The sequence below is a fragment of the Rhagoletis zephyria genome, unplaced genomic scaffold, assembly GCF_001687245.7.
Source record: "Rhagoletis zephyria isolate East Lansing unplaced genomic scaffold, Rhagoletis_zephyria_1.1 Rzeph_scaffold_00240, whole genome shotgun sequence".
Lineage (NCBI taxonomy): Eukaryota > Metazoa > Arthropoda > Insecta > Diptera > Tephritidae > Rhagoletis > Rhagoletis zephyria.
This window is the reverse complement of record NW_016157324.1, coordinates 247,584-266,484: the sequence shown is the minus strand read 5'-3', so window position 1 is coordinate 266,484 and position 18,901 is coordinate 247,584. Positions and strand designations below refer to the sequence as shown.

General features: G+C 37.3%; 1 protein-coding gene across 3 annotated transcripts in view; it reads right to left on the bottom strand.

Moving 5' to 3' along the window:
- LOC108358354 (Caseinolytic protease proteolytic subunit) overlaps nt 1–18,901 on the bottom strand; it is a 175,166-nt gene that overhangs the window by 77,553 nt on the left and 78,712 nt on the right. For 2 of the 3 annotated variants that reach the window (XM_017609639.1, XM_017609638.1), the window contains exon 2: nt 11,046–11,462. In XM_017609639.1, the coding sequence (XP_017465128.1) occupies nt 11,046–11,420 (375 nt within the window). In that variant the 5' untranslated portion in view covers nt 11,421–11,462. Of the gene's footprint in view, nt 1–11,045; nt 11,463–11,519; nt 11,821–18,901 lie in introns of those variants that run through there. The other variant, XM_017609636.1, reaches the window with a different exon arrangement.

Sequence of the window (18,901 nt, the reverse complement as noted above, 5' to 3'; positions counted from 1 at the left end):
TTGAACACTTGTAGCGCTTGTGTTACAGGCCCCTGGACTATAGAGAGGTACAGATGGTCGCAAAAATCAATTTTTGTTTTTTGATTGAAAACGCGGACTCCTAAATTTTAAACTTTTGCTGGAAATCGTCCTTAAAGTTCAACATGAATTACAAAAATCGCGAAAAAAAATTTAAATAGATCAAGAATTGAAATAGAAGAATAGAATAGAATTGAAAAATTAAAAAAAAAACCGCTTTATTTTCGTCAGTATCCTGAAGAGACATATCGAAAGACGAATCTGGTACAACGTGATCTTCTATGTCACTAAAACCTGCACCTCCACCTTGATCTTCGTAATAATCATCACAATCCGCAAAATATTGTTTCTCCACTACTTTCAATTCTTCTTCTAAATCCATTCTGCGCGTTCACAAACCTAGGGGAAATCACTTGAATAAGGTACAAAAATATTAATTGTAAAAGCACTAAATACTGTATAGTGAAAGTCTAAAGAGAGGTGGAGAGCCAAGCGTAAGACGGAAAAGGAAGAGGTAGAAGCGTAAATACAAACGCGACGCACGCACATGACTTGTTATCCTTAACAGCTGTTTTCTCGAAAACTTGATTTCTAACCATAGGTAGCTTTCCGTAGCCCAGGTCACATATATTAAAATAATAACACTGGTTTATAGCAAAAATAATCAAGGGATGTCACTATCCAATTCCTACCTGTATAGAATTGCTCACTGATTCCGAAAATCTGGTTAATTTTTTATTCTAAGAATAAGTTTTCGAGATATTTTAAATTTACCGTTATTCAGCTTAAAGCAAAAATTGGTTCCTTTTAATCACGTATATCTTACGAACCAATTTAACAATCTTAATATAGAATAAAAAAATCAAGTTCCTAATGAAGAAAATGGATGAATAAATAAGCAATAATTAGTGGTCAAATGAAAATATGCAAGGATTTTTTGTATGAGCAGGAATGAAAGTTATTCATACGTCACGTACACCTGAGTAACACGCTTTTTTGCTCATTTTTCATACAAAAAATCTTTGCCCATTTTCATTTGATAGCTCATTATTTCTTATTTATCCATCGATTTACTTCATTAGTAACTTGATTTTTTTTTGTAACAGAACAGGCTTTAGCACAAATGCAAGAATTTGGCACAGAACCTGTTATTTTTTTTAATTTTCTTCTGTTAAAGTTTGATTTTTTTCATTTTTTCATTAAGTAATAAAAACAACTGGAATGATTAATTAATTTGTCAGAAACTATCAGTCCTATCGGAAAGTGATGTATATATGGTTTATGAAGAACTTTATTAGCTTTGATTTTACGTATCGCCTTTTAAAAGTGTTAAATTGGTTCGTAAGGTATACGTCATTAAGTGGAACCACTCTTTGTTTTAAGCTGAATAACGGTAAATTGCAAATATCTCGAATATGTATCCAAAGAAAAAAAATTAACTCGATTTTCGGAATCACCAAGCGATTCTATATAGAAATTTGATAGTGGCGTCTGCAGAACAAAAACTAAACTAAAAGATCCAGTGTAATTTACAATAATAATTTATTAAACTACTGCCTTGCTACCACACAAACTTGAAGTCCACATCCAGTTTTTAAAACAATTTATAACAAAGTGTGATTAATTGTTTGCAAGCATTTTGAGAACAATAAGGGCCTTACGGCGCACAGGGGCGAGTTTGATGGACAAAAATGTTGAGATAATTCAATATGGTGTGAGATAACAGATGTCCGCTGACCTAAAAAATGCGATAATTTTATTTTTTTAACTTTCATTTTGACATTTTTCTTACGAGCAGAATTGGGGAGAATTTAATTATATATTTGAAATGGATGTCATGGTAACATTGACGAGTTATTGACAAAATACATACTATTGAAGTCTTTTTTAACTTTGTTGAAGTATACTTTTGATAAAGAACACAAAATTGTGATATCCTTTGGTAATACTGCATCAAGGTATGCGTAAAGGGATAGGATTTTATTTGGCAATAAATATTATAACTTCTATATGAAATAGACAATCTAAAATGTGACACTGCCTGACACCGCTCTGTATTTTTTATATTGTTTACCACAGGTATCTCACTTTACATATCCGAAGAGCTTAGACGTCGCTTAGCTTAGCTTAGAGCTTAGACTTTTAAGTAATGCAAGGCCATAGTACTAATCAACTTCGTTGCTTAAGTCTTTGTTGAAATTGCAAGTAATGATGCTCTTATATATGGACAGCTGCATGAGCATAGAAAAGAGTAACAATTACAAAGTTACAATAGAGCACATAAAAGAATGTAAAGCTTGACAATTCAGAGAGCAAATAAAGAGAAAACAATTTAATTATCTACTCTGCATCTGCTACCTGTTTAATGAGTTAGTCATTAAAGTTATTAGTGAATTTAAATAATTGTTAGTGATAAACATTATTTTATAATACAGTGCATGAACTTATATTGGTAAATATTATAAAAAATTAACGAAAATTACTAATATACCGAAAAAATATTTTAGTAGAATGGGAAAGGGGCATCGAAATTGCGCACAAGTGCTCATTTACACACGGCGATTTTTGTTGCCGCAACTCGACGTTTGTAGGAGAGAGCGTGACGAGGAAAGGAGAGGGGCACCGTGTTGCTCGTGCTCGGGCAACACGCTTTGTGCTCTCGTTCGTCTGCGTAAATTGAATTAGCGATTCACAGCTGACAACAACAATTGCATACAAAAAAATCGTCGTGTGTAAATGAAATGAGCAACACCAAAAGGGAATGTGAAAAATCGCGTCGACAAAAGTTTCCGTGTATAAACGCAGTCTAAGGAAACTGTGCATTTAGACATTATTTCGGTTTCAAACGAAACTGTGCATGTATGCTTTATTTCGGTTTTTGCCGTATGCATTATTTCGGTTTTCAACCGAAACTGTGCATGTATGCATTACTTCGGGTATTTCATATTCATTATTTCGGTTTTCATCCGAAACTGTGCATGTATGCATTACTTCGTCTTTCACATATGCATTATTTCGGTTGTTTTTATATGCATCATTTCGGTTTTCTAAAGAAAGTGTGCATATGGATAATTTCGTTTTTTTCTAATACAAATTATTTACTTCTACTTAGTAAGGGTTATAAACCTTAAGCGCGGTCGAAGGCCGCCTACGCCGCAAGAAGTTCTGGTCAAAAATTCTTCCGCCCCCCTTTTCCGGCAGCACAGAAAGCAGAACTCTACTTAGTAAGGGTTTTAATCCCTAAGCGGGGCCGAAGGCCGCCTACGCAGACAGAAGTTCTGCGCAAAAATACTTCCGCCCTTCTTTTCCGGCAACACAGAAAGGGGAGTTCTACTTAGTAAGGGTTATAATCCCTAAGCACGGCCGAAGATCGCAACACAGAAAGGAGAATTCTACTTAGTAAGGGTTATAATCCCTAAGCACGGCCGAAGATCGCAACACAGAAAGGAGAATTCTACTTAGTAAGGGTTATAATCCTTAAGCGTGGCCGAAGACCGCCTACGCAGAAAGAAGTTCGGCACAAAACTACTTCCGGCCCCCTTCTGCGGCAACACAGGAAGGAGAATTCTACTTAGTAAGGGTTATAATCTGTAAACGCGTTCGAAGACCGCCTACACAGAAAGGAGAATTCTACTTAATAAGGGATATAAATCCTAAGCGCGGCCGAAGGCCGCTTACACAAAAAGAAGTTCGTCGCAAAAATACTTCCGCCCCCTTTTCCGGCAACACAGAAAGGAGAATTCTACTTAGTAAGGGTTGTAGTCCGTAAGCGCGTTCGAGGACCGCCTACGCAGAAAGAAGTTCTGCGCAAATATAATTCCGGCGCCTATTTACGTCTACAGAAAGGAGAATTCTACTTAGAAAGGGATATAAATCCTAAGCGCGGCCGAAAGCCGCCTACACAAAAAGACGTTCTACGCAAAAATACTTCCGGTCCCCTTTTCCGGCAACACAGAAAGGAGAATTATACATAGTAAGGGCTATAATCCGTATGCGCGTTTGAAGGCCGCCTACGCAGAAAGACGTTCTGCGCAAAAATACTTCCGGCCCCCTTTTCCGGCAACACAGAAAGGAGAATTATACATAGTAAGGGCTATAATCCGTATGCGCGTTTGAAGGCCGCCTACGCAGAAAGACGTTCTGCGCAAAAATACTTCCGGCCCCCTTTTCCGGCAACACAGAAAGGAGAATTATACATAGTAAGGGCTATAATCCGTATGCGCGTTTGAAGGCCGCCTACGCAGAAAGACGTTCTGCGCAAAAATACTTCCGGCCCCCTTTTCCGGCAACACAGAAAGGAGAATTATACATAGTAAGGGCTATAATCCGTATGCGCGTTTGAAGGCCGCCTACGCAGAAAGACGTTCTGCGCAAAAATACTTCCGGCCCCCTTTTCCGGCAACATACACTCCGCTGCATAATTATAAATCCAGTACAAGAGTTTTTGAAACAGCCGTCACAATCAAAATAGGTAAAAGCTTTCTTCTATGACTATGAGCTCTCTTAAAATAGAGTGGCTAATCTATATATATAAATGTGAATGTCTGTTTGTTTATTACCTTATAACTTTTGAACCGAGAAATGGAATCGCACCAAACTTTGCAAACTTATTTGTTTTTATCCCGGGAAGGTTATAGGCATAGAGAAAAATCGGCAGTACTGGAAAAGGGGGCGTGGCACCTCCCATACTAACTAAAATTTTCATGTTGTACATCTCTTAAAATACTTGTGGTACAGTACTGGAACTTGGTGTCGAGATAAATGAAATTAATTCCATACTCATGGGAAAAAATTGGCGGAATTGGAAAAGGGGGCGTGGCACCTCCCATACTAACTAAAATTTTCATGTTGTACATCTCTTAAAATACTTGTGGTACAGTACTGGAACTTGGTGTCGAGATAAATGAAATTAATTCCATACTCATGGGAAAAAATTGGCGGAATTGGAAAAGGGGGCGTGGCACCTACCGTAAGCGTGAAATATTTAATCAGCTACAACTTCGGAACCGTAAGTCACATGAACTTGAAATTTGGTATACAGACATATCTATGGTACGTGCTTTTATTAATGTATATGTATAAATGAGTCTGTAAAAGGGGGCGTGGCACATTTCATAGGCGTGGAATTTTTAATCAGCCATAACTTCGGAACGATAAGTCACATGAACTTGAAATTTGGTATGCAGACATACCTATGGTAGGTGCTTATAGTAAGGTATATATACATGAGTTTGTAAGAGGGGGCGTGGATCATCTCATAGGCATGGAATTTTTAATCACCCACAACTTATGAAGTCACATAAACTTGAAATTTGGTATGCAGACATATCTATGGTACATAGGTGCTTATAGTAAGGTATGTTTATATGAATGAGTTTGTAACCGGGGGCGTAGCGCATAACACAGGCGTTGAATTTTGTATCAGCCATAACTTCGGAACCACAATTTACATGGCCCCTTTAAATCTTTCTGATATGCCTTTCGAATTTACAGGACTCAGTTTCCAGTTCGCTTAGCTTTTGCAATGACAATAAACAATAATACCTTAAAGCAAAACCCAAAACTTTATCGAAAATAAAATCTATGATAACTTTGTGGAATAAATTCAGGTTAGCAAAAGTTAGGTCGATTCTGAGAGTGAGGGGTGAAAATAGAGGCTAAATTAGAAGACCCGTATCGCGGCGTTTGTTTATGTTAGTTCGAATTTTTTTTATCGACCTACGAACTCTGCAGTGAAATGCCGATTTTCAGCATATTGTTTATATGGTTTTTGGCTATAACTCGTCGACTAATTGATATTTTTTCAATCTGTTAAAGCCAAATTATTGCTAGAGACCTGTGCAACAATCAAAATTAAAAAAAAAATTGATTTAGAAAATGTTTGTAGTGCTTATGAAGCAAAATGTTGGACTTTTTTTCATGCTTTTTGAACATATTTTCCACAAAACTAAGTCTTTTTTGCTTTCTGTTTGATCTTTAATATGCTTTTCAGTTTCTTCAATAAATTTCATTTGAAAAGAAAACAATCATAATACAAAACTTGCGTTTTCCAGCTTAATATTAATTTACTTCTCATTTCTTATGTACCAATTTTTTCAGTGTTGGTTTTGAAGAAACATTGAAAAAGAAATTATAAAAATATGGAAAAAATATTATTTTGAAATGTTAGTTATGAAAAGTTTTAAGTAAAAAAATTAAATAAATTACATTAAAATTTTTTTGAAATTTATCGCAAAAAGACCAGCAGTATTCAACCGCTTAAAAGACATTTTCCCAAGACTAAGTAACGCCAAAATTCAGGAAGGGGTTGTTAATGGTCCCGACATACGGAAACTAATGAGTCGTCAAGATTTTGACCAAGTTCTGACAGACCGAGAATTAAATGCATGGCTCGCGTTGAAAGCTGTCATTAAAGGACTTTTGGGTATATAGAATATAGAAATGCAACGTACTGGACGTAAATCGTTCTATTATCCATTCTATTCTATTCTATTATCAATTCAATTTGTACCATCCAGATTGAATTTCTTTTCGTCTGAAAAGATAACCTAAGCCAACTTATTATAGTGTATTTTAAGGTAAAATAACCATTTTAACAACTTGGAGAATTCTGTCAATTGCCATGCTTTTGCTAGCGAAATCCTTTCGAGCAGCTTTAGGATGTAGCAAAAGACGCGGAGCCGTGATCATTTCACCATACTCGAGGTGCTAGTAAATTTTGCTGTTAATTTCTGGCAAATTGTAATGGAAACCAACAATATTCAGACCCTTGTACCCTCGTGACCTCAATCCAATGGAAATGCGTGGAGAATACTGGCAAAGAAAGTGTATGCTGATAATCGCCAATTTGCAAACGTTATATGGCTTAAATTGGCGATTTTGCAATAGTGGCATAAACTAGATGCTGCTTTATCGAAGATATTATGTCTAAGTATGAGGAAGCATGTATTTCAGTTAATTAAAGTCAATGGAGCACAAATAGAGTATTAGAAGGACATATTTGCATGTTTTACTCATCTTATTGGGATTCCTCTTTTTTTGGATTTATAGTTTTGCAACAAGCAATTTTTAGGATTTTCTTAATTATTTTAAATAAGGTTATGATTATAAAAAAATTAACCACTCCTTTTTAAGAGAGCTCTTACCATGCAAAAGTCATAGAAGAAAGTTTTTACCTATTGTGACGGCTGTTTCAAAGACTTTTGTACTGGATTTATAACTATGCAACGCAGTGTAGAAAGGAGAATTCTACATAGTAAGGGATACAATGTTCAAGAGCAGCCTAAGGCTGCCTACACAAAAAGAAGTTCTGCGCAAAAACACTTCCGGTCCCCTTTTCCGGCAACACAGAAAGGAGAATGCTACTTAGTAAGGGTTATAATCCTTAAGTGCGGCCGAAGACCACCTACGCAGAAAAAAGTACTGCGCAAAAATACTTCCGGCCCCCTTTCCCGGAAACACAGAAAGGAGAATTCTACTTAGTAAGGGTTATAATCCGTAAGCGCGTTCGAAGGCCGCCTACGCAGACAGAAGTTTTGCGCAAAAATACTTCCGGCCCCCTTTCCCGGAAACACAGAAAGGAGAATGCTACTTAGTAAGGGTTATAATCCGTAAGCGCGTTCGAAGGCCGCCTACGCAGACAGAAGTTTTGCGCAAAAATACTTCCGGTCTCCTTTTTCGGCAAAACAGAAAGGAGAATTCTACTTAGTAAGGGTTATAATCTGTAAGCGCGTTCGAAGACTGTCTACGCAGAAAGAAGTTCTGCGCAAAAATAATTCCGGCGCCCTTTTCCGGCAACACAGAAAGGAGAATTCTACTTAGTAAGGGTTATAATCCCTAAGCGCGGCCTAATACCGCCTACGCAGAAAGAAGTTCTGCCCAAAAATACTTCCGGCCTCCTTTTCCGGCAACACAGAAAGGAGAATTCTACTTAGTAAGGGTTATAATCCCTAAGCGCGGCCTAATACCGCCTACGCAGAAAGAAGTTCTGCCCAAAAATACTTCCGGCCTCCTTTTCCGGCAACACAGAAAGGAGAATTCTACTTAGTAAGGGTTATAATCCCTAAGCGCGGCCTAATACCGCCTACGCAGAAAGAAGTTCTGCCCAAAAATACTTCCGGCCTCCTTTTCCGGCAACACAGAAAGGAGAATTCTACTTAGTAAGGGTTATAATCCCTAAGCGCGGCCTAATACCGCCTACGCAGAAAGAAGTTCTGCCCAAAAATACTTCCGGCCTCCTTTTCCGGCAACACAGAAAGGAGAATTCTACTTAGTAAGGGTTATAATCCGTAAACGCGTTCGAAGGCCACCTACGCAGAAAGAAGTTCTGCGCAAAAGTACTTCCAGTCTCCTTTTCCGGCAACACAGAAAGGATAATTCTACTTAGTAAGGAATCTATTCCTTAAGCGCGTTCGAAGGCCGCTTACGCAGAAAGAAGTTCTGCGCAAAAATACTTCCCCCCCCCCCCCCCTTTTCCGTCAACGCAGAAAGGAGAATTCTTCTTAGTAAGGGTTATAATCCCTAAGCGCGGCCGAAGGCCGCCTACGCTGAAGGAAGTTCGTTTTCATGTATACACTATTTCGGTTTTTGTCATATGCATTATTTCGGTTTTGAACCGAAACTGTGCATGTATGCATTACTTCGTTTTTCTCATATGCATTATTTCGGATTTATTCATATGCATTATTTCGGTTTTTAACCGAAACTGTGCATGTATGCATTACTTCGTTTTTCTCATATGCGTTATTTCGGTTTTCAAACGAAAGTGTGCATATGCATAATTTCGGTTTTTCTAATATGCATTATTGCGGTTTTCAACCGAAACTGTGCATATATGTAAGATGGCAGCACTAAACATATGCCTCGTCTGGTAACACTAGGTATTAGTAACGTTTGGCAACACTGAAGTATAAGTCGCATGTAGCAACACAGTCAAGTGGAAGTCGCCGTGAGAATCGTCCGAAAGCTGTGCCGAGATTTGCATTTAATTTTCTATATATTTTTGAAATACTTAAACTGTACTACACAGTAATATTCACTTTTTCAACGTACTGTTAACTCATACAATAATTATTAAAGCTATTAATTATCACATATATGCATTATTTCGGTTTCTTCATATGCATTATTTCGGTTTTCAACCGAAACTGTGTATATATGCATTATTTCGGTTTTTTTCGTATGCGTTATTTCGTTTTTTTTTTTTATATGCATTTTTTCGTATGCACAATTTCAGGGTGCCAACCAAAAATTCTTTCAGTATCCCGAATGGAAAGCTGCTCGAACAGAGCTTTTTACCAATAAAGTACACAGAAAAGTACTACATACTGATTTATGTTTGAATTGAGTTTCTTATCCGTTTTTAGAAACGAGATTCCAGATGAATTTTGTCTATTATTCAAAAAGGCTGATCAAAGGCCTTTCTGTAAAATAAATTGCAAATGTGTGTACATGCTGTGAAATCCTACATACTGAGATTTCCAGAACGTATTTATTAATTTATATGCAATTGAAGTTCGGAAGATACACTGGATTAAGTGGAGAAACCTCAAAACTATAATTTTTAACCCTCTAACGAACAAGTGGTCCACAATAGACGTCTCTCACAGAATCATTACTTACTCATTTTAAAGTGCTCTGTAGTTTAAATCCATAAAATAATTTTGTCTGGCTAACTTGAAAAGGTCGCGCCATTGTACGGCGGCTGCAGTAGAAGAGTGAACAGGTGCGTACTTCCACTCGGAAGGACCAAGGTAAGATCCATGGTCAGAGCATATCCCAAAAGAGCAGTCGCACCTCAGCAACCAATGCCAAAACTTAGAGTGTATTTCTGCCTTGATAACGCTTCTCATAAAAACATTTGCCGTTCGGAGTCAGCGTAAAAATTTAGGCGCCTCCATTTGTGTCACAACAGCAAAACTTTGCTTAGTTATTAAGGGAGATGGCAATGTTCTTGTTTGAACCGTTTCAAATGTTTGATTTTCGAAATTACTCAGTGAGGCGAAGTTCAATGAAAATTGAGGGTTGCATGCCCATAAACACCAAATAAAAGTGGTATTTAAAGCAAGTTTACGGAAATATTTTCTTATGGTAAACTCCGATTTTATGAGTAGCTTTTAATGGTAAACTCTAAATGGCTCTTAAACTCGCGTTCAAGGAAAACGAAATTTGAAAAAATATTGTTGTACATCACTTTAAAAGTATACAGACCCCCTTTGATTTTTTTTTATCGGATGAAAAATAGTCAAGCTGCTAGAAGATAAGTGCATAAAGATTTTCGTTTAGGTTTTTTTAAAGAAAAAAATTAAGGATTCAGGAACTATAAGAAACCTATTTTCATGTACCCGGCCTTACCTAAAACCTATACTAAATTTTGTTCCGGTTGTATTTCGTGATTTTTTTTTTTTTGTAGCACCGTGTCATTTTATGTTAATGTTATTTAGTTATTTGTTTGTTATTACAAGTTTATTAGAAGCATTTGTTCTTGAATAAATTTAGTAGGTTTTTTTCTAGGAATCGGCATCTGCAATCGGCCGATTCTTTGCCCACCGGCCAAAAATTCGGAATCGGTCGGACTCTATCACAGAACACCTAAAACAAAATCGTGCGAGCTCTCATTTCGGTCCCGAGTTCAAAGAACATACCTACACATTTTAACTCTTAAACCATCTAATCGAAGTTTTTAGCCAAATTGATTATATTAAAAAGTGTGGCAACCGTGCTCAAGAGTATTACTGAAGTTAAGTTTTAAAAATCCGCACCGCGCCTGTTTGAGAAGACCTTTATGCCGGAAAGCACCGATTTTAGCGTTCAAAATAAATCTTATGACAAGCATTCGGTATTAAATACCGAAATTTTGTATAAAAATTTCCGAGTTTGAAAAAAATGCATGCGTATTACGGTAATCGACAGATGCCATCTGCACGGATCTAATCCGATTCACACTCTGTCGTAAGAAGGGAGTGTGAAAGATTTGATTCGCTTATTATGACAGTATTATGATATAATGATAAGATATACATACATACCTGAGCTCCACCAGACGGTTGGTGGATCATTATGCGGGCATTAGGAAGAGAATACCTCATTCCTGATGTTCCGGCTGTCAAAAGTAATGATCCCATAGAACATGCTTGACCAACACACCAAGTTGATATGGGTGGTTTGACGTACTGCATGGTGTCATATATAGCTAATCCGGCCGTTACAGCTCCACCCGGAGAATTTATGTACATGTGTATTGGCTTATTAAAATTTTCGGATTGAAGAAAAAGAAGTTGGGCTACAACAAGTGAGCTTAAATCGTCATGTATTGGTCCCATAACACATACAATACGCTCCTTTAACAATCGCGAAAATATATCATAAGCGCGTTCACCTCTACCGGTCTGCTCGACAACCATTGGAACTAAATGAACGTACTTTTTATTTAATAATCCAAATTTCTGAAAATACAAATAAAAAGTGATATGAATAATAAGAAGAAAGACTCTGCCACATACAGTTTTCTTGCCGCTTTCGGAAGTGCCAAACCTAAACAAAAGCGTCAACGCTTCGTCGAATGCAGAAATAACACCAACAGCAAGCATAGGTTTGTTTGTGTAAAATATGAGAATTACAGTTTCGCCGTTTCCTGCAGCTACCTTCACTTCCTAACGCCCTGTCAAAATCGGATTTTCCAACCTCTCAGCGTTGATGCCGCGTTGTTGCGGGATGCTTCATACAAAATGTTTGGGCATGAGCCAGCCAGACAACGCTGACGGTTTTGTTTAGGTATGACAGTTTGGCGTTAGTTTTTCTTTGACAGCTAAAATAAATACACACGTTTATTTATTTATTTAGAAGACTATCGGGCAGAGGTAATTCTAAGAGATTTTTTACTTAAATGTAAATAATCCTAATAACTGATATATTAAAAAATACGTTAAATAGATATATTTAAAAAAAATGTTAATAGAATAAAATAGCCCCATTCAGGGATGCGTGGGAAATCGGGGTTTGAACTGTTTTTTTTGTGAGGAATTAGGCGTTAACTAATTTTCAGCCACTTGAAACTTGCATATTATTATACTAGAATTGAGTGGGCTACAAAACTTTCAAAAATCTTTCTAGAAAATCTAATTAGAAAATGTTTACGAAAGTTTGTTAATTTTTTTAAATATTGCATAAAGTTTTAAACTTAGATTTATATGGGTTTTGTTAAAGAATGAACCATATTAAATATCCTAAATTAAATAACGCACAAAAAATAATAATTGTGAAAAGTGATTAAAATTTGGGTCAACTAAAATTTTGTCGACCACTGTATGTATGAAAACATTTATATGTATATTTTTTATTCTTTGTTTGTTAACTAACTTTATAAATGTTTGGTTTGGTTTATGAATACATTTGACACAAGTAATTTTTAGCAAAAAAAAACCGACTTCAACTCCCATATAAAAAAAAAAAATATATATATATATATCTCATTATCCACTGATCGGATCTCAACCAGATTAGTATGGGACCACCTCTGAGACACTCCCTTTCCGATGCATTATCGAAATCGGTTGACGTGGTCCAAAGTTATGCGGTAACATACATAAAAAAAATAAAAAATATTCCGACGAACTGATAACCTCCTCCTTTTACGGAAGTTGGTTAAAAATAAACAGAAAGACCAGTAATGTATAAAGAGGCATAAATGGGTGGGGAATTTTACGAAATTTCGGAGAAAATCGGGGAATTTCATTGTCGAAATCGGGGAATTATCAAAAATGAGTTGGCTACCCTGGCCCAATTTGATAGATAAAGTTGTAGATGGTTATGCTTTCCAAAGAATTTTCTTTCAGTAGATCTGATGGCTGCCTGCTTTGGAAAATGTTGATCCTGTCATTGGCGTATTTCGTGCAACAGTTTATTATACGAATATCGGACAGTGAACAATTACACACAGGGCAGGCTAGAGGTGGTCTTCCTAGTGTATGTCTTAGTCGGAGTCTCGTGAATATTTTGGCTTGTTGTACGGTAACGCCGGTTGGAATATTTGCTTTTAAGCAATTTCATCAATTCATCAGTTTGTATCCGTGCTAATATATACCAGCTATCCATTAAATTCTTTTTGTAGGCGCTTTCAATTTGCCGTTATTTTTAAACAGAGTGCAGCTATATGGCTCTGTGGTGGACTGGCATTTCAAGGAAGGCACAGCATGGGTGAAGGTTTCGTTCGAGCGAGGCAAACGGAATTAGTATTTTTAATTGCCGTGCAAGAACCAGCCTTACAAAATAACAGTATACCCTGATGCAGGTAACTTCAATGCGTGGGCAACAGAGTGGGGAAGCAGACTAACAAATAAAAGAGTTGAGCTGCTGCTTGAAACTTTTGCCCACATACACCTTCCGCAAAATGGGAACTGAGTCAATTATTGACATAACGCTGTCGAGTGACTCCTTGGCCCAAAAAATTAATTGGAGAGTTAGTGAGGAGTATACCAACAGCGACCATCAGGCAATAATAATGGATATAACTCTGAGTCAACCCAAACAGATGCCAAATCTGACAGGCCCAAAATGGAAAGACAGTATGTTAGATAGAGGTCCTAGCCTGCATGATAGAAGGATTCCAGCACAAAGCTGGCTCGGTAGAGAGCGAGGTTGCTCACCTGGTTCGTAACCTCGCATGCGCCTGTGATGCTGCTATGCCTCGAAGAGTGGTGACGAAACAAAATTATCTATGCTATTGGTGGAATAATGATATAAAAATACTTAGACGTCAGTACCTGAAATCTAGACGCAGAATGCAGCGTAGCAGAGGGAGGCCAGACATCAACGAAAACCTACAATCTCTAAGAACGGCGAGGAAGAGCTTAGAAAACGCCATAAAATTCCGCAAACGTGAAAGCTTTAAGAAAATATTCGAAGGATATTAACCTGTACGGCACGGCTAATAGAGTAATAATGGCAAAAACTAAAGGCTAGCAAACACCGAGTATCACATGACCAGAAAGGCTGCGCGATATAATAACGACTCTATTGCCACAAAGGGAAGAAGTTGTACCAAACTGTACGCGATACGACATTGTCGATGTCCCAGTTATTACGGTTAACGAATTATAGTCCGCATGCAAGAAGATCCAAGATGGAAAAGTCCCTGGTCCAGGCGGAATACCCAACAAGACTTTAAAAGCTGAAATTAAAATGAGGCCAGATTTATTTGTAAATGTGTTTCAAACTTGTCTTAATGAGGGCATTTTCCCGAAAAAATGGAAGGTCCAAAACCTAGTCGTAGTACCAAAGGAAAATAAGCAATCTGGGGAACCCTCGTCCTATCGGTCCATATGCCTATTACACACTGTGAAAAATCGTCGAAAAAATTATTTGCAACAGGCTTATAACGCTCGCAGAAGAGAGTCGCTTTCTGTCGCCATACCAGTTTGCCTTCAGTAAATCTCGTTCAACAATTGGTGCCGTTAAGTCCGTGGTTGACATAGCCAAAGAAGCGCCATCGAAGGGAAAAGGTGGCATGGAGGCCAAAAGGAATACTGTTCTGTTGTAACGCTAGATGTGAAAAACGCATTTAACACTGCGAGCTGACAGCACATAATGGAAACCCTTATCAAAATGGAGGCCCCGAAATACATGATCAGAATAATTAGGTGCTATCTCTCTGAACGGGAATTGAAGTACCGGAGCGACAGAGGCATAGAGGCGTACGGTGTTTCCGCGGGGGTACCCCAAAGATCCGTTTTCGGGCCTCTCCTGTGGAACTTAATGTACGACGAAGTTCTATGCATCGATATTAGGGCGGGTCGAAAATCTAATTTTTCTCAAATCCATTGGTAATAGTGAAAATATATTGTATCATGAAGTCAACAACAAGCCTGCAAAATATTGGTATTTTATTTTTGTTGAAGACATGGACCTAATTTCCTTTTCCTTCTTCGAGCAACGGCGGCGGAACGATGGGAGTGAAACTCTAGCTCTTCTGACCTCGTCTTCTTCGCGATCGGCTCACTTGCCTTCTAGCAGCCAACACTAACGCCTTTAACATTTTTTATTAGCTTTTGAATAACTTTGAATTTACCTTGAACTGTGGGAAATCCATTTGAAATCATATTTTTGTGAAATACTCTATACATTTACAATTAATAAATTGAATTTTTACAAGCTTGTGCTAGCAAGATAAATAAGGTTTTATTATTTTACGTTCTGCATTAATCGCCGAGATTGTGTTCATGGTCCTTTCGGAGCCATCAGAAGGAATTAGCTATCACTAAAGCGTTGGTTGGCAATTAAGGCAGGCAGTAGTAGCCGAAACGAACGTGCGCATACGCGGAGTTTTAAGCACACGCGGAGTTTTTAAGCCCGTCTCGAAATTTCAAACTGAAGCGATTTTTATTCGGGAAAATATATACATACATACTTCTAAAAGTGAAAAAAAAACTCAAAATTTATTAAGCCTTGAAGTGTGAAAAAAGTGAGGAAGATCGGAAAATCAAATACATACCTCTTTAAAAGGCACATAATAAATTAATAAAAGGCAAAGTGACTTGAAGTGGCTGAAAAGCACTAAGCATACATTTTGAATGTCCCACCCGTGACAAAAAGGTTTTAAACTTCGTATTGCTTAGTTACTACTTTGGGGATTTTTCTATAATTTCATAACTAGAGTGTGTTTATACTATGCAGCGCTATTTCATCTCTTTTATTATATTATAAGTGCCTACTTTAGAGATTTTGAAACCTTTTATCGTGTCCCGCCCGTGACAATCACTTATACATTTTTTTCTAATGGTGAATAACAATAAAAAAAAACAAGTTTAACGTTTCAAACCTATGTTTAATGCCACAAAAATTTGAAGTTCAGGTTGACTAAACAGCATAATAGTGTTGATGGGCTAAGCGATGTAGTAAAAAATTTCACGTGGTGAGCTCGAAAGGTCAAGGTAAACATTACTATCATAGAGACGCCAGAGAATTCTATGATGAGGGTTGCTTAACAACAATCCAAAAGTCAATACTAACAATTACCCCAAAATTTCCAAACAAGAAAATCTAGAAGTTCGCCTAACTTATAAATTCAATCCAATAAATAGCCTTTAAGTGACAAAGATATATGTATCTGCGTACAAGTATTCTAATGCAGATAACTTTTCGGATTAGACATCAATACACAAGATCATTTCTGACGTTCTATGGTTTCACCAAAGAATAGATAAATTTGAGCCTGATTTGTCCATGAAATCAGTTTTCCAAAAATAACTCAACTCCAGCCACTCTTAGGGCCCGTTACTCAATGTTTGGTTAACACTAACAGCAGGTTAGACATCGCTATCGACGTGATAACGTAGTCGTTATCAGGGTTGTTGCGAATATTCGCATTCGCATTCGCAACCGCGGAGCTTCCGCATTAATTTTAACATTCGCATTCGCTTTCGCATTCGCAATAATCAATGCGGATCTTTTACGAATGCGAATATTGGAGGGACCGAAAATAACAGTTTTTTTTACCAGTAAAACTTGGCCAGATATTTTTTATTCCCAATTAAAAGTCTTTTCCGGATAATAAACAAACCGCTTATCCAAATTAAACAAGTTTGGTACCAAATGAAGGAAATGTCTAAACGAGCAAAGCAACCCATTGAAAAATATTTCAATAAAAAATGTTAATTAATTACCATAGAGCAAACCTTGGGTCTGGTATATGAATTTCTTTAGTATTAAATGATACAAAAAAATACAAATAGCGGTGGTAACCTTCTGAATTACAAAAACTAAAATCGAAAAACGCGGTTGACGTTACAGGTTCTCCAAATTGTGAAACAACCAAAAGAATGAGAATGAAGAATTCTTTGGAAAACAACGGTGTTTAAACAACGATCTTGCAATGATACAAGATTGTGAAGATTAAAGTCAGGAGGATACATCCGACCATTGCAACCCGATGCAATTCTCAATAACGAATTATTGCACCACAAANAAAATCGAAAAACGCGGTTGACGTTACAGGTTCTCCAAATTCAGAAACAACCAAAAGAATGAGAATGAAGAATTCTTTGGAAAACAACGGTGTTTACAAGATTGTGAAGATGAAAGTCAGGAGGATACATCCGACAATTGCAACCCGATGCAATTCTCAATAAAGAATTATTGCACCACAAAAAAAAAATAAATAAATATAACTGAAAGACCTCTCAACTGGTGCAGCGTCAATCGGAAAGAATTTACAATTTTGTCAAGTTTCAAGTTTTTCCAGTTTGTCGCCTGGAGCGAGTAGTTGTTTAGTGGCGCAGGTTTTATTTATGACCCTCTAAAAACTTTTTATTGAATACAATGTTCCAATTTTTAAATTCAAATACTAAAAAAAAAATTATTAAAAATTACTAACTTTTCCATTTTTATTTAACTAAATCACCTAATTTACTCACCTAAATTATTTCAAGTAAAAGAGTGTATGTTCGGGCGGAGCCGAACATTAAATACCCGGCGCAAGTATTCAATATAGTTTTTTCACCTTTCCGAAAACTACCGCTACATGGTAAGCAGTGGTGGTTTTACGTCTATTTCAAACATCTTCGATGAGATAAACTTATATAGATATATGTGGGCGGCACCACGCCCATTTTCCAAAATTCCATAATAATGTTACTTGTTTTCAAGGGATTGTTGTTAGTAAAGGGTGAACACACCAAAACTGCGACACTTAGAAATTACTACCAGAAACAAACTAGCAGGCTTTGAAATTATTTTTTTTTGTATTATATAACTTGGAAGTTTAGATGTTATTAAAATGTTAAAATATTAATTATTATTTGCTCCATATGCAAGTGATCGGTATTTTCATCGCACACGCGCCATCATGTACTGCACGACTGCATCATCGACTTTACGCGATGCGCACAACTACTTTGTTTTGCACTCTTCAATATTTTTCACTGTTTCACCTGTTTTCTGCAAGATTTCTTTGACAATTGACCAATATTCCCCAATAGGACGTGGCTCTGGGCTATTGGGTGGATTGCAGTCGTGAGGTACAAAATTGATGTTATTTGCATTATACCACGGCAATGTGTCCTTGGCATAGTGGCAGGTTCCCACGTCCGCCTAGAACAGTGGCCTACTCCTTATCTGTTGATAAATGACAGAAGACGCCTTTTGAGGCACTCATCCCGATAAACTTGATCATTCATTGTCCCGGATGGGAAAAAAGGGCTGCTCTTACGGCCACAGGATCAAATAGCTTGCCAAACCATGTGGTTTTTTGGAAATTTGGACTTCATTTTCAGCTTACAACTTTCAGGGGCATCTTGACGACTTGCACCAGTATAAAAATCTTGACCTGCAATATATTTTGAATTTTTATAGCAGTAGGTTTCGTAGTCCATAACAATGCAGTTGTATTTTTTAATTTAGAATTCATACAACTTCCGAATGCGGGATTTCGCTGTAACATTCCACTTTGCGCCTCGGTCTGGCGCTGTTTGAGCTGTAGAACATCTCAATGAAGCTTTCCGCTTTACCTTTTGTACGAAAAACTGCGATCTGCGTACGGATTTTGCAACATAACGCGACAAAATCTTCGGATTTCGCGAAAACGCACTGAGGACCTTCCGAGCACTGTTTTTATCACTTTGACCATGCTAACCCCCGCTCCCTGGTTTTCTCGTAACTGCCAGGCCTTATTTATACCGATTAAGACCCTGCAAACTGTCGAATAGTGCAATCTTCAATTTTTTAGCAATTTTACGTGTACTTAAGGCCGGATCATTTATAAACTCGTGCAAAATGGTTTGTCTCGTTTCTAACTCGGTTGCCATTTTTAACTCAACTAGGAATCGAATTCAAATGAAATTTCTTCTACGTCCAACTAAGGTCATGTAGTCAGCTTGTGGTATTTGAATTT